General features: G+C 40.2%; 2 protein-coding genes and 1 long non-coding RNA gene across 3 annotated transcripts; all 3 read right to left on the bottom strand.

The window, feature by feature from the left end:
- Positions 1-497: 497 nt before the first annotated feature.
- On the bottom strand, positions 498-2,030 carry LOC128446095 (uncharacterized). The gene is made up of 7 exons (XR_008339546.1): positions 2,005-2,030; positions 1,346-1,406; positions 1,212-1,262; positions 1,027-1,071; positions 870-931; positions 691-748; positions 498-550 (listed from the first exon to the last, which is right to left on the bottom strand). It is a non-coding gene; the product is annotated as an uncharacterized LOC128446095 (long non-coding RNA).
- A 249-nt stretch (positions 2,031-2,279) lies between these two features.
- On the bottom strand, positions 2,280-2,901 carry si:ch211-238e22.2 (uncharacterized protein LOC560730 homolog; the record flags this gene model as incomplete). The annotated part of the gene is made up of 3 exons (XM_053429439.1): positions 2,280-2,426; positions 2,515-2,624; positions 2,871-2,901. Coding segments are annotated over 3 exons (288 nt in total), but the record flags the coding sequence as incomplete, so codon positions are not given.
- Positions 2,902-3,133: 232 nt separating this feature from the next.
- LOC128446407 (uncharacterized) lies at positions 3,134-15,541 on the bottom strand. Its single transcript, XM_053429438.1, has 10 exons — positions 15,463-15,541; positions 14,753-14,921; positions 14,601-14,670; positions 5,588-6,815; positions 5,292-5,431; positions 4,790-4,994; positions 4,508-4,612; positions 4,187-4,389; positions 3,946-4,087; positions 3,134-3,804 (listed from the first exon to the last, which is right to left on the bottom strand). The coding sequence occupies exons 1-10, from the start codon at positions 15,539-15,541 to the stop codon at positions 3,134-3,136; spliced, it is 3,012 nt and encodes a 1,003-aa protein (XP_053285413.1).
- Between the last annotated feature and the right edge of the window lie 553 nt (positions 15,542-16,094).

Genomic DNA, 16,094 nt, shown 5'->3' with positions numbered 1-16,094 from the left:
GGTAAAAAACACAAAAAACACTCCACCGACTGAGACAGAACACAACTCAAAACACTTTCAGAAAATAAAATGAAAGTTTACAACAACACAAATCCAGTGTTTTCAGTTACTTTAGCTCACTGGTTGCAAACTAGAGTCTCTTTTCTTTTTTCTCGCTGTCTTCCACCTGGTGTTCTACCCAAGTGCCCCTGGCTGCAGCTCGCAGATCGAGGAGGAGCTTAAATTTCCCTAAATGTGGGCTGGTCTAAACGTTTCGCTCGAGCTCGGGGGCGCCATCTTGTGGCGCAGATCCGGCAGCACATTCTCAAACGTCAATACAGCACAGCACAATGAATTAGAGACATACTTTTAACTTGTCAAATGTCTTTTTTTACTATGAAAAATGAATAAATAAATATATATAAAAAACAGACACATATTATTTTGAACACTCAATTATATTAGTTAAGTCAAATAAACCAGACAGAAGACTTTGCATCATTGATTTTTTTTTATTTTCACCATCCTTCCAACCCTGTTCCCGGTTTGCAGTTTGTCAATTTCCCAGCGTCTATAAAGGAAACAGATTGCAGTTCTTATAGGCACAATAACAATGCAAGATGTAAAACAGATAATTGAAATATGTGGAGGGATTACGATTTGGTCTAGCAATAGTTGACTACAAGACTAATTAATCACATGACCTCTCACCTGTAGCCCTCCTTCCACTCGTCGCCGTTTCCTGTCCTGCAATCGGTCTTCTTCAGACCTTAGTGATTTAATGACAACATACATTCACTATGAAAACATTCATGTTGGTCTGTTGACAGTGAGTAAAACTGTTTTTTTTTTGTGATTTGATTCAAAAGTGTGATATTCAGGGCACTTACGGCATGGGGAAGTTCTGCAGGAGAGTGAGACACCACCATCTCCTAATTTGCAGCATGTTTTCCTTTGAAGAAGGAAATGCAGGAAGATGTTAATATGTTGTAAAAAAAAAAATAACACCTTGTACACTAAGCATAATGTGTCACGATTTACACATACCTCGCTGAAATCGCACTTGGCCCCCATTACAATGTACAGAGTGTACTGTAAGTCAAGAGGTACTGGTTAATATAATGTCAGGCGTATTCCCAATGATACATTTTTTTCAATACAAATTAATGTGGTTTTAATGTAGCAAGCAAACATTTTTACAGCAATGCTATAACATGCTGATTAGGTCTTACCATCAAAACAAACACGCCGCAGTTGTTGGAGAACTCTTGCTTTGTTAGGCCCTGAGGTGTGAACAATGTATTTTAATAAAAGTATGGCAAGAAAATAGTAAAAAGTTAGCAAATGCTATTATGTAATGTCTCACCTGGACATCATCCACACCAAGCTCTCTCCAGGGGCCAGAAGAGAGGCTGTGAGCTACGTGTCTGTACAAATAATAAGCGAAGTAAATAAAAGTAACTCAACTTCAATCAACTTTTGATTGAAAAGCATGCATAAACGCTTGGAACAAAGCTTGAACTGAAGAAGGAAGAGGTTGGAACTTCAAATAAAAAAGTTTTCATAACGGGCTTAAACAGAACTGCCCAACTCAAAAAGATAAATAGTTCTGTTTCCATCTGTTTAAGGAATGAAAATTGTTGGAATATGGAATGGAATATTTTAGATCAAATAAAAACAGAACCATTGATTAAAACCAACAAAAGGACAAGTGGTTTAAAACAGAACTACCACTGTCCAGATGGGATTATGTGAGTTGCCCTAAAAACCTGAATAGACTGGTTCTACTCTCATCTCTCCAACCGCTGCCCAAGAGGGAATCTAGGAAGAAAATCTCCCTAGCCTGTGGCCTCAGTATCTGTTAAATATTTCAATTCAAATATAACCAGTTGCAGTGAGTTGTGTAATGTTCCTGGAATCCCAGCAGAACTCACATGGATTTAATTATAGAAAAACATTCAAATCAGCAATGAGCAACTTGTTGTGTAAAGAAAAAAAAGGAAGAAAATATAAAAAGGTATTTACACAGAGTGTCCAATGTCCAGGTACGGACATTGGAAGGTGATCCATGGGGTTCCTCGATGATGGTGGGAACCAAGAGGAAATGACATAGCTGTCTGCAGCAAACAGGTTCTCTACTCTCTATAACAGAGAAAGTTTGCTAAATCTCTTACTCTCAAAATATATTGACTGTTGAACTAGACCATCCAATCATTTTGAATTAAATATTTCACAGGAGTTACACTACCTTCTCAATAACAAATTATTGAAAGATTTTGAAAAATATTACATAAACCATATCAGCACAGCACATTCTCTATGCCCACCGTTCCCTCCATGTCCTGCTGCAAACCCAGAGTCCAAAAGTCAAAGCGGGTCAGGATGATGTTATTCACCATTGCAAGGTGCTGAGTGTGACTTTTGGTCTCATCCAAGACATGAGACAGCTAGTGCAAGAAAACAAAGTCTTTATACATGTATGATTATATGAGTGACATTCATAGATAACCACAGTGGCACAATGGTTAACTTTACCAGTTGTTCCTGGCTGTCTTGGAGTTTCTGTCCCCAGTATGCTCTGTGTGCTGAAAACTTGTGGAGACTAGGGAAGTGTCCATGAGGTCTCTGCTCACTGTCATCATTTACTAGTGTAGAAAGCAAGAGGAACAAGCAATGATATCTTATCATTAGTGTGCTTGCGGTAGCAAAGCACATCTAAGTCCCGTTGACATTATTATTCTCCCCACATTTTTTCGTGTGTGTCTCTGTGAGAGAGAGAGAGAGAGAGAGATAGAAATCATTTACTAGAAAGCAACAACCGAAAAATTAAATTAAGTGTGAAATGTCACATTTCTCATTTGATTGATGTGCAAAATAGAGCCATGACTCACACTCTTGAGAGTCTTCTTGTTCTTTCCCTGATGACCCTGTTGACATCACGGCTGATGGGGAGTGAGCTATAGGAAAAACATGCAACAAACTTTATTGTCTAAAGTAGATGAAGACGACAAATGTGCATAAATATTCAATCCCATACCTAAGACTACCATTCCAAGGGTGTCACACTGCATTTCTACTTCTGACTCATACTCATGAGAGTCTTCTTGTTCTTTCCCATATGACCCAGTTGACATCGCAGCTGATGGGGAGTGAGCTATAGGAAAAACATGCAACAAACCATACCTAAGACTACCCTTCCATGGGTGTCAAACTGCAATGAAACATCTGGAGGAACAATCTTGCTGTACTGATTTTTGATTGTTTGGTTTCTTGCCATGTTGTAATGGTGGAGAATGTTTCTTTGTAGAAAAATGTGTGTTGATGGGGTTGTCTGATTTAAAAAGTAGTTGTTTTTTCTCATCCCTGAAAACAGCTGCTCGGCACACTGGCTGTTAATTAGACCAGCAAGTTCAGGAACAAGCTCCAGTTTTCTTAGAACTTCACACTGGTCTTTGCTGTTCCCCTGGTGGAACACATCGTTTAAAGCAAAATGCTGTGAAGATCCAGTAAGAGGGTGACCATCTTTGTCAGCTGGCTTTTTTTGAAATTTCAGCCAGGGCAAGCTGACATGGACCTTTCCCTCCGAGGCCTGCTTCACGTTTTCTGGGGTGGGATCCAGTAACCTTCCCTGAAAAGGGGCAAATATTCCTGGCTGCCTGTGGTTGGCATGCAGTGCCAGACCCCTGGCATAATCATACACAGCCACATTGGGGAGGTGTTTCCAGGACAGCAAGAGGTCGACAAAGTCACGTGGACTCTCTGCTCTAAGGTTGAATTTTACTGAAAAGACAACCCCACATGGGCAAGTGATAACTGCCCAACCACCTGTGAAACAGAAAAAAACAGTAATAACTGACATTAGGAGCATGTATAGCTAACCTACTACATAATGATAAGTAATTTCTTTAACACAACAATGTATAACAAAGTGAAAATATCTTCAACATTCCATATCATTTCACTTACCAGAAGCACCCCACACTTTCTCAAACACCTTGTTGTAGGTGACTCTACTAGACATTTTGTCAGACAGTCTCGTAACCATATCTATCTTGGACCCCTTATCATCCACACCACACTGTTTGCACAGTGCCCTGACCTCCTGTACCTGTTGTGAACATGCAATTAAGTTGATATTGTTAATATAGCATAAATTTTTTTATTAGCATAAAGAAGTGGATTTGGCATATTTCATCAACTCATTCACCTTCAGGTTCACAAGCTCATCTGTGAGCCGTTCCTCATTCATTTTTTCATCATCATTAAAGTTATCATCTCCATCTGTTTTGGGGCTTTGCAATTTTTCGAATTCTGTGTTCAACACAGAATTTGACCTCCGGGTGTGTGGGCCAATCCAGGGGGCCCAGTGATTATAACTTGGTGGAACAACAAAAGGGTTCTTCCGTCCATCTTTGTGAACAAATGTGATGAGTATTAGCTATCATAATCACAACATTAAACACATTTTAATATACTTTACTCTCTCTCCAACTGTTCTTTAGCTGTTCTGTCTTTTGACGAGACTTACATGGAATTAATCCCCGACTGAGCATTTCTGTGGCCACAGTGTTCCAGAAATGGTCCATGTCAACATTTCCATCATAGCCTTCAGGTGGACTTGGGATGTCACTCACTGTTAAAACAATAGTTTGTTATTCATAGCACAATCACTAAAAAAACACTCCGAACACGACATTTTGATGCATGGTTATACAAGGGCATGGATAATATGATGTTACACAATACAGAGACAGATAAGGTGCTATACAAACAATGAAGCTAACATATGTGAAATAATAGCATAACTCACCTGGCATATTGAAAACCCCTTTTCTGTGGAGGTCCATAACAACAACTGCTGGGTTGTTTCCACATGACACACAACTGTACGTGTATTCATGGTCGGTCAGGGCCTCAAAGTGGAGGTATGCCTGCAATACTCTTTCTTTGTTTGGAAAGGACACCTTTTCCGTTGTCTCTATAATTTCTATCACTTTGCTGATAGCTGTATGGGTCTGGAAAATTATGAGAAACAGGAGTATTCCAATGTTATAACATTTCAAAATAAAAGTAATATATTTTGTAAGAGTTGCATCTTCAATCGTCATTTATTTTACAGAAATTATCTGTAATGAATACATTTTAATAAAAGAGGAACAAGCAATGATATCTTATTAGTGTGCTTGCGGTAGCAAAGCACATCTAAGTCCCGTTGACATTATTATTCTCCCCACATTTTTTCGTGTGAGAGAGAGAGAGAGAGAGAGAGAGAGAGAGAGAGAGAGAGAGAGAGAGAGAGAGAGAGAGAGAGCCTGTAGTGCATTCCTGACCATCAGGCACAAGTGCAGAGACAGGATGATGTGGTCATCAAAGTTGTGGATACCCTCCTCCCACTCCTGGTATCTGTAAATCATGCCACAGTTCAGGCATGATTTCCTGTATGTTGATATTCCTAAAAACACAGTCCAACCAAAGATCATGATTATTGCTTTTATGTCATTTGAGATTAGTAGAAACATTTTTTTCTTTTTCTCATGTAGGCTACATATAAATTATGTCACCCATTAACTGATAAGAACACAATAGAAAGACCTGTGATGGTACCAACCTTCAACTACACCTGTGCTTGTCAGGATCTTGCCTTTCGCTGTTATCAGATGTTCACAGAGTGTGTATTCACATTCTGCACACTTTGTTTCTCTGGGGATAAGGTGCTTAGGAAAGCTGTCGTCTCTTCTCCCCTCTCTCGACTGCTCTATGAGAGCCTGGGGTATATTTGCCGGGAGCTTTTTGTTGTTGAGGAGGTATTTAAGCATCCTTGCGATTTTTCTGTCATCTGGTGGATAACTGTCCTCAGAGTCGCTGTCGTATTGGACTGTGCTGATCTCGGTAAGATTAAGTGTCTCTTCCTCTGTGCTCTTCACCTTCCTAAAAAGCTCCCTCTTTGTTACAAACAGATGCCATTTAGCAACAGCTTTATGGATACAGGATTGTCTCGCTTTAGAGCAGGGACAATGCCAGGTGTTTTGCTTTGCATCATATGCCACAATAACTCTTCCCAACCTGCTGTGGTATGTTACCTTTTTTTCATAAACAGATATATGAAATTTAGATGGTGGACCACCTACAGTCAAGTGCACAGACAGAGGCACACCCTCAGCATCAGCATTTTTTTGGAAACGCAAGAGGCCGGCCTTACGCTCCTCACCAAACCACTTGTTTTCCACCATTCTTTCCACGGCCTCACCTGGAAGTGTCACGGTTTGACCGTCAGTGCGTGGGCAATACAATAATGATTGGATGTGGTGGCACTCGAAAGGCAACATCCCGCTCCTTTGAGCAAAGTCAGCATTCAAACGACACTGGTCGACCTCACAGATGATCTTCTGTGCTGGCCCCCACATATTCTTGATTACATGTATGGGTGTTGCAGGACCACAAAAAGATTTTTCAACTGCAAACACACCATGTGTGCCATCGATACACTGACAGGCCAAAAATCTGTCCTTCGTTATTGTCTCAAGGAGGTTGGTGTGTTTTCCCCTGCTGTGTGTTTTGAAGTTTTTTTTGTTTAAAATCAACTTGCAATGAGGACAACAGAATTTATTTTGCTCACTTGATGCTTTAGTGGCAGTGGAACATTCTGCAGGAGCCAATGGGAGCTGAGCGAGGGCCACAGGGAGCTGAGGGACCTTAGCGAGGGCCACGGGGAGCTGAGGGAGGGCCACGGGGAGCTGAGGGACCTTAGCGACCTTAGCGAGGGCCACGGGGAGCTGAGGGAGGGCCACGGGGAGCTGAGGGAGGGCCACGGGGAGCTGAGCGAGGGCCACGGGGAGCTGAGGGAGTTGAGCGGGGGCCACAAAGTGCTGTACAGGGGCTGCAGCTTGCACCTCCTCCTGGTGTATTTGTAGGTGCCTTACCAATTGCGATCGATTTCTAAGTGTTGCTGCACAATAGCAACAATGAAAATGTGTTGCCGCCCGACAACTTAATCCACACTTGATTATTGTGAACTCTGTAAGAGAGGAATTGAGGGAGTAAGATTCATACTTAAAATCCTGGATTTTATAACAAATATAAATTTAACTCGGGTAAATTTTAATACTATTTATTCAACTATTACTCACTTATTTATGTACTAAATCATCATTCTTTTAACCTGGGCTACATTTGCATAAATTAGCCGCACTTGTCTATAAGCCACAGGTGTCCCCGTTGAAACATGAGATAGTTACGCGGCAAGATGTTACAGGAAAGATTTTTTTTAACTTTTAATAAAATAAATGCCGGTAACATCCACAACTACATACATATTTTAAATATTCTGTCACTATAGCTGCTTGATTTGTCTCTACTGAGATTCGGTTAATTGTGACTTGTTGCTGGTCATCGCCGTCCAAAGCACTGTCCCTGTATTCTCTGAGCGGACCATTAACAGTCCAACCAAGAATCGTTTTCACAGCATGTGGCCTATTGCTTTGACTGTGGGTAACCTTCCATGGCTCGGAAGCTTCATATACATTATTTCCAATGAGGATCCCTATTTCAGCATTGATGTGTGGCAGCCTCACGTTATGGAGATACGCCCATGCTTGTATGTCCTCATGCATGTGAATATGTTCCTTTTTTACTGGAAGGCTCTTTAGAGTAAAGACCTTTGGCATGCTGATGAAACTATCTTCCTCAAGTCCAAACACCTCCAAATCTCTAAGAAGGCAACTTTTCCCATTGTGGTTAATATCAGCTCAGTTCCTTTTCCCTGAAGATTGAACTGCCTTGCTAAAGAGTCTGCAAAAGGTTGCTGAGCTCCCAGGGTCAATAAACACATACGTTTCAACAACTTTGTTTCCGTTCTTTGCCTTGACGTAGACTGGAAGTATGGCAAGAACATACTCGTCTCCGGCCCCAACACAGGGGTTTTTCTCTGGCTTAGGCTTACCAATGCACTGGAAACAGCTTGATCTGAAGAAGCATACTCTTGCCTTGTAAATCTCCAAAGATAGGGTCATTGATGATCCTTGCTTGCCTGTCCACAAAGGCGACTAGATCTTTAAATCTTACTCTCGTCTATCTCGAATGCCAGTGCCCGCCATCGTTCTTTCATTTTGTAGGGCAGCTTGGAGACATTGACGCTCATGTTTGTAGGGTTATCCAACTCATCCTTGTAGTCCACATCTTCTAAAGCGTTACGACAGCCCAAGAGGAATAGAGATAAATTGTTCAGTGCCACATCGTCCTCCGATTTTATCTCACGCCAGTTAAACACCTTTCCCATTAATGCTGTGGCAATTTTCAGCAAGTTGCCTTAGCGACCAACCAGTATGTGCATGGCTTCATGGTAACCATGATATTTCACAAGGTCTTGTGGCCCAACTTGTGTGTACTGCTCCAAGAAGTACAGTTTTTTCAGCATTATTGTCTGTTCTGGATCCACAGTGTGTTCGAAAGCCTTGAGAAATGATCTAAAATCTAGAGGGTCACCACAGAAACAGGAATGTCTCGTTGTGGCAGACATGCTAAGTTCTGATTTTTCTGCTGCTTAACGACATTGAATATATCCTTTGTGGTGTCATTTTGCTACTGAGGAACCCCATGGGATGATGCAGCTGATTCTTCTTCTCTGTGCTCTTTAGATCTAGCTCCATCTGCAGTAAACATCCTATCAGGAGGCTTTTCATACCTGAGGGGGTTGTGGGTTCGACGGTGTCCTGCTTCTGGCTGGGTAATTTCCTTCTTTAAATGAGTGTGCGACAGGTTTACAGCATTGACATACTCGTTCATAGCATCACCTTTAACAGGGGAATCATATCCTTCATAGATTTTCCATTAATATATCCATTTCGTTTGAATTGGCTGATAACATTCTTAATTTTCTCTCTCCTGGCATTGATGTGATGCTGGATCCTTTCCTCCATTGATTTTTCTGTGCACATGACTTCCCGTCAATATCATCATTTTCATCCACCATTACGTATTGCTGATACAACGTCTCACTGTGACTTTGCCAGCAGCCGCACTCAGAGTCCTACAACCTTACCGACAGGCACAAGTTGCTGTCCGTGTTCAGTAATCCAATTCCTGCGTAATTTCTGCGGCAGGTCCTTTCACAATCACACTTTCCCGTGATTCCAGGTAATAGTCCAATCCCTCCTAGTCACGATAGATGTGCAGTCTGCTGCGATCATAAGTTTTGACTTATTGTAGTGGCCGTTCAGCTCAGTTCCATATTACGATGGCCACTTGTTTGTGTCTGAGGAGTATTTCCTACAGCTGACTCGTGTCCAACAAACAGACCCCGTCCCGTAGTGATAACCCAATGTTACACAAATGCAGGAGGCGGGTTACACTTTGTAGCGTAGGTTTTCTAAATTGAAAAAACAAAAGAGTTGGGCGCCAGACAGGGAGTCTTCACCTGTCAAAAATTGTTATATCTCCCGTTACGAGAGTTAACCCGGATAGCTTTTTTACCTAACTACAAAAGGCATTAAAGAAAAAGAAATCACAAACAATCAATTTGGTTAAATATATATTCAATTGAATTATTCAATCAAGTTATCAAATCAAAAAGTTATGATGGATAAACAGACAAAGAACTAATTTTGACCAAAATATCCAGTAACCAATGCAAACATAAATTTCCTAATAAGAACAATTAACTGTCCATTCAACAAACATATGAAAGAAGCTTCCAGTAAGAGTTCATGATAGGTATAGTTTGAGTTCAGATCAAGTGTGAGTTTGTGTGTCTGGGGGGGGGGTGTTGGAGAGGGGAGTTAGAGTCCAATGAAATGGTAAAGTAAGGGAAATGTTTGTTCTTTTTAGTGGTCCTTTAATCTCCAGGTAGAGGGAAGGTGAGGGGTGAATTTTCCAGAGGCAAAGAGAACTCGATGAAGCCATGAAAGTTTCAAGAGGGAGACTTAGCTTGTTTGGTTCATCCAGGACAGAGGGAATCAAGTCCAATCCGACCAGGTTAGATGGGTTTTTACATCCACTTCAGAATCCAGGGATCAGATTTTTTTACTCATGGTCCAGGACGATTGTGCAATAAGTCCAGCCGGTTCTTTGATCAATTTTCCAGAAACTAGTTTCTGTTTTTTGATCTCCTTCCTACAGTAACTCTCACTCCACATGTTTCCAGTCCATGCTGTCTTTGTTAGAGTTTTCCCTCCTCTTTTTTCTCACAGGCGTGTCACCTTTATTGTCTCCCTCGCCCCTCCTTTTCCTGTTGAGGAGTAAAGGGCCATGCTGTCCTTTTAGTTTTCTCCTTGCTGCTATACCTTGAGGGATTGTATTTTCCTTTCCAGCACATTTAAGACACACCGCTTAAACCAGGGGTGTCAAACTCATTTATTATTAACCTGTTAAGGTTGTGTTTCCTTCCTTTCTCTGAAGAGTATTTTTACAAATATTTCTTGAAGGTTTTTACAATTAAATCAATAAAAATGATATTTTTACCAAATTTCAAAGTTAAATTTATACAATTCATCAAAATCTAAATGCATAATACTGATCATATTGATTCCAGAGTTGATGATTGCACTGTTTTGGTAGTGACCACAGTATTTTGTTTGCAAGGTTGTATCATATTACCTCAACCTTATTGCTTAGACTTACCATGCTTATGTTGGGAATATTAAAAACACAAATGTTTTGAGGTCAATAGAATAATTTTTTTCCCGATGACATAACAATCGTTCGTCCAGAACCATTTAAAGCACAAACATTACCCAAGTGGGTTCAGTAAAAGAGAAGAAGAAAACATTGACAAATAACTGATATTATGTTGTACTGTATGTTTAAGGGGTTTCAGTGTCAGACACCATCACAAATCCATTCACAAATTACATTTTTTCATATACTGCGATGAACACACTTGGGGTGATCAGGACATGCCTCTGTGTGACACACACAACACAGCAGACAGCACATCTCCTCTGCAGCTTTGCTCAAGCTCTGTGAGTTAATAATGCCAAGGTGCTTGAGCCTGTCTGCTTTCATTTGGACATTGTCATGCAGTTTGCAGACACATGTCTCCCTGTTGTTGATGTTTGGGGCAACAATCTAAAAAGCTTTTGTCCTGCAGAAAAGTGAATAGGACAGCTGCAGATGAGACATCTCCAGCATCAACTTCTGATGCAAATTCAGCATCGTGTCAGAGAGGAACCTCTTTTGTTTCCTCTTTTTGAATCTTGTGATTGTTTCATTCTTCCCCACTGATGCCCGACTATTGTCATCTTGACTTAGTCCATGGTCTTTTTATTATCACTTCTCTGATAGGTGAACCTCGGCTGTGGCTTGTCTACTGTCTTGTTTTAGACTTTATGGGAGATACCTACTGTTTTTCTGAGCAAATTAACAAGTTTGTAATTTCTGAGCAACCTGTCTGAGACAGCTCTTCTGAATGATGGAAATGTAGAATGGCCCATATATTAAAACATGCAACATTTAGTTCTGTGAATCTGTTTAAACTTTGCTTAAATTCAACTTATTTGAATCAGTCTTTACTTTTTCAAGAGAAAAAAAAAAACGATGATAAAGCTCAACCAAAAAAGAACAAATGCATGTGAACAGGGTGTTATGTTTCTAAGTGTCTTCTTAATTAGTTGGGTCTCAAACAGTCAGCTGCCAGAGTTTTCAGACCTAAAATACACACTGGTCTCTCCTCATGTCCTCCTTCATTCACTGGGAACCCAAGAGGAAGACAGGCTTCAACCTACACTGTTAAAAAAAACGGGTACATTTTACGGTAAAATACCGGCAGCTGTGGTTGCCAGAAATCCACCGTAAAAAATGTCACACCCAGCGTATGAATGACACGACAAAGCGGACGGTAGTTTTACGATGTTCCAGGATGGGTTTATTGTAGAATCTTAGAGGTGCAGATATTCAAACAAAACAATCCACAAGACAAAACAAATGCTCAGCACGACCCCCCGATGCTGCCCAAGCCCAGCCGCTCAGCCTGTGTCTGCTGCAGGTCGAGCCCCTGGAGGAGGAGGAGCCAGAGCTTTCAAGGAGTTCGGTACACCTGCGTACCAGGTGCACCCAGTTACGGCTCGTTATCCCCAATCAGCAGCACTGCACACGGAGACCAGGGACACAAACAGAGGGTTAGACACCTGTCATGGAAAGGTACAGGCCAGCAGGCCGTCACAGTATACAACATTAGAGTATGTCTTATTGGAACCGTAAATTTCACAGTCGAGAACTGTTGTGCTTTACAGTAATTTACCCGAAAAAAAATCAATAATCTGTAATCCCGTTTACAGGAATTTTCCTTAAAAAAAACAGTTGCAAAATAAACCTGCCTACGGCAATCTACTTTAAAAATGATAGTTTTAATTTAAACCTCTAAACGGTAATTTTCTTTAAAAATAACAGTTGTCACATAAACCGGTTTACGGTAATTTTCTTTAGAAACAACAATTGTAATATAAACCGGTTTTACGGTAATTTTCTTTAAAAACTATAGTAGTAATATAAACCTCTGAACGGTTATTTTCTTGAAAAAAAACAGTTTATTTAATAGTAAAAATTACTGTGAACCAAATTACAGTACATTCATTCAAATGTTACATTTTACGGTAAAATACTGGCAGCTGTGGTTGCCAGAAATTCCCCGTAAAAAATACAGTACAAATTGCATTACAAATACAGCGCCACTGTAAACCAAGGGACAGAAACTGTGCATTCACATATTATCTTTGAAAAACTGATTGAACTGACTCAATACTTTGTACATTAAATTCTCAAAGAAGGGTTCTCTTCAAAGAAAAAACATGTGTGCCCATATACATGAAGGACAATCCATGGTGGACTGAATAAACATTGTAAACATCGTATGTGTATGTGTCACCAGTTCTGCTTGATGATTGACATGTTGTCCATGAGGTGTTCACTGTAGACTGGCAATATCATCTCTGCCGACAGAAAACAAACAAAGCCAAAGTTAGATTGATTCAGTGCTTAAGCATGCTGCTAACATATAGACAATAGACTCACAGCCACAAAAATAATTTGGACTACTCAGATTTAAAACAGCAGACAACTGGAAATAGTTATATTTAACATGCAACCATAAACTTTATCACTGCTTACCTCTAATTAGGCTCGATAAGACTGGTGTCCTTGTCATCGGGTCCAGACTTGACAGCAGGTTGTACAGTCACATACAGACATGGTATGATGTTCAGGAAACTTTTTATTAAGTCTTTACATCATCACTGTGGATGACGAACAAACAATAAAAGTTATATCAACACTATTAATACAACAATTTGCATAGCATTTAAACAGTGGCTATCAAAATCTCAACGTGTTTAATTTGTTCAGTCCGGGCTATTTTAAAAAACATGGCTGCCTCTGAAGAGAGTACCCACTCCCGATGTAAATATAAAGTATTTCAATATAAAATAGTCTAATATAAAGGGTACATTCTAGAGTAAAGAAAACAAAAATTTGTACAACAACTTACCACTGTTTATCCTTGATAAATCTGGTATTTGATCAGAGGCGTGGACTGGGGGAACAGCTCAGAGGTTGCTTAGGTCCAAATGAAGTAGAACCACTGGTAGAGGTAATACGACCTGAAAGAAAGTAAGGACATATAATAGTTATATATGGAGGAACATATACTAACTTGGGTCGTTTGCTGCACATCATCCCCAATTTTAATTTCGGATCAGAAACTCGCCATTTCCTTGGTGTCCCAAAAGCCAGCATGTTGTTCCCTCACACCACTCAGGAGTTTTAATACAATGTCTGAAAGGTGGCAGGAGTGAAACTCTTAATATCTTTGACATGACAATATATACAAGGTCAGTGGGTACAAATTATTAAAATTATAAAAATTATATACTCTTCATATGTTAGAGTAGTTAAGTTTACTTACCTCAAAGAAGATCCAAAGAACTGAACAATTTCAGAAGCCCTTCACCTACTGTAAAGTGTCTCAAAAGCACTCAAACAAAGCTTAGATGTTCTTCACAGTTTCATTAACTTGACTGGATTAACAGAATACCCTGAAAAGCTGCTATTGGCAAAATATATTAAAAAAAAATATATATATATAATAAGCCTGTCTTCCACACAAAGTATTTTACAAAAAACAAAAGAGCAGCCTGTAAAAAAACAAAGATAAACCCAGTTGACCTTATTGTTCAAGTAATAATTAGGAATTATTCATTCCAATAAAATTTGCAATACGCCAGTTTACATTACTTTAAAAGAAACAAACAAACTCTACTTATTAAAACACAGTAGGAAACTTAACATCTTGAAAGTTGTTTCTGGCAACAAAAAAAAAAAAAAAAAAAAATCAAAAAGTACATGTAGGAATCCTTCCTCAATGTAACATATTGCTCTGTCCTTGACAGTACAATAAGCCGGGTCACATACATTTATATGAACCAAACAGGCTTGTTCAAGCACTCAAAACGACTGTAAACATATAAAAACACTATTCTGAATAACACTGGATAACAATTAAGGTACAGTAAAGTGCATAATGTTCCATACAGATACTGTAGCTGAACAGTTCAGTTGAAAAAGTCTCTTTAAACTATGTCTCGCCCCTCATGATCAGAGAGATCTGAGAGGAGGGTGAGGACTCTTGGGTTTACCGAAAGTTGCTTCCTTGACTTCTTTGTTTCAACCTTCGTGCCCTTCTCTGGGTTGATGAGGAAGAAACACCTTTTTGAACACAAGAATTCATAATCAACCATTATATAGAGTGATTTGTTTTAAAGCATGAAAATGCTGTATATTTCTTTACCTTTGAAGGAACTCAAGTGTAGAGGCCAGATCCACCGGATAGTGTTTGTTCAGACAATAATAGCTTCCAAACATCAATAAGATGGCAGTTATGAATGTCGGGATTTGGTCGTTCACAATGACGCGGTCTACACCCAGCATGAACTGCCTTGAGGTATAGCAGGAGGTTCCTGCAAAAAAGATACATGGGAGAGAGCACAAAAGCCATTATTTTCTAAAAAAATTAAATAAATGTTACTGGGCTGCAACCAACAAGTACTTTCTTTATCAATGTATGTCATTACTTTACAAAACTGAATATCAACTAACCACATACAATGATGCATGGTGTCACAGGCAAGAGTTCTAGTTGAACTTCTCCTGCCAGACATGTTTCTTCCACATAGTGGAAGAGGTGTTCCTCTTTTTCACCAAAATAGGCTAGAAGGAGGAGCACCACATCCTTCAAATCTTCCGAGCATCCCATTAACTGTCCTCTCATGAGTTCAAGCCTTGTGACCGCCACCAAGACCCGCTTGCACTTGCCAGCACAAATGGTTCTCATAAAGTCCAGGAGTAGTTTTCCCTTCTTTTCTAAACTGCATATAAAAACCTCTCTCAATGACACTCCAGTTAGCTCTTGAAAGTGTACTGTCATGCCGATTTCAAGAAACAAAAATGGCCATTCCTCCAAAACAGAACGCAGATCTTGTCCGTTGTTAACGTCTTTACGTTGGGAGTAGTAGGTGCTCTTCATAAGAGTTTCTACTAGCGCTTGGCTGAAGTCCGTCTGTTCGCTGAGCACCTTCATGTCCCATTTTATGCAGCCATAAGTGTCCTGAGTAGCTGCCTTTCAGGTGAGATTTCCTCTGTGTCATACTCATCTGACCCCTGTTTACGCTTCCTTAACCTTTGTGAGGAGAAACGCTTAACATTTTCGATGCGGGCTTGGAACTGCTTGACCAGTGAGTGATAACCTGCTCCCACCACATCACCTTCGATAATATCTTGTAGTGATCGTGGATATTTGGCGACCATTTTCTTGGCAACTTCTGTTGACGCTTGTTTACTTGGAGAAGTGGAGGCTTTCATCATTTCAGAGACAACAATACGGACCATTTCTCTCCGTAACCGTGGGCTTGGCCTCTTCTCCCTCATCAGACACTGCATCAAGGCTTCAGGAAACTTCTCCCATGGAATTGGGAAGCTGTCAACCCAATCAGCAACTGTAAATGAGTGACTGGGTGAGGGGGAAGGAGACAGTGATGAGCGTGATGAGGAAGCTGGAGAGGTCAACACTGGCTCGTTGCAAATCTCGGTGCTCTGTCCTGTAAAACAAAAATAATTACAACAACAACATGTAT

This window comes from Pleuronectes platessa, chromosome 8 (assembly GCF_947347685.1).
Source record: "Pleuronectes platessa chromosome 8, fPlePla1.1, whole genome shotgun sequence".
NCBI lineage: Eukaryota > Metazoa > Chordata > Actinopteri > Pleuronectiformes > Pleuronectidae > Pleuronectes > Pleuronectes platessa.
Note: the sequence above shows the minus strand (reverse complement) of the source record. Positions and strands in the feature narration are given on the sequence as shown.

What these genes read in the sequence shown, in the direction of transcription:
- LOC128446407 (XM_053429438.1), bottom strand. Translation starts at nt 15,541, where the DNA reads ATGAAGGTGCTCAGCGAACAGACGGACTTCAGCCAAGCGCTAGTAGAA. An exon ending in GAGCACCTACTACTCCCAAC is followed by an intron (nt 14,922 to 15,462) that starts GTAAAGACGTTA and finishes TCTTTTTTGCAG; the next exon opens with GAACCTCCTGCTATACCTCA. An exon ending in AGTCAAGGAAGCAACTTTCG is followed by an intron (nt 6,816 to 14,600) that starts GTAAACCCAAGA and finishes CAACTCCCTCAG; the next exon opens with CTCCCCGTGGCCCTCGCTCA.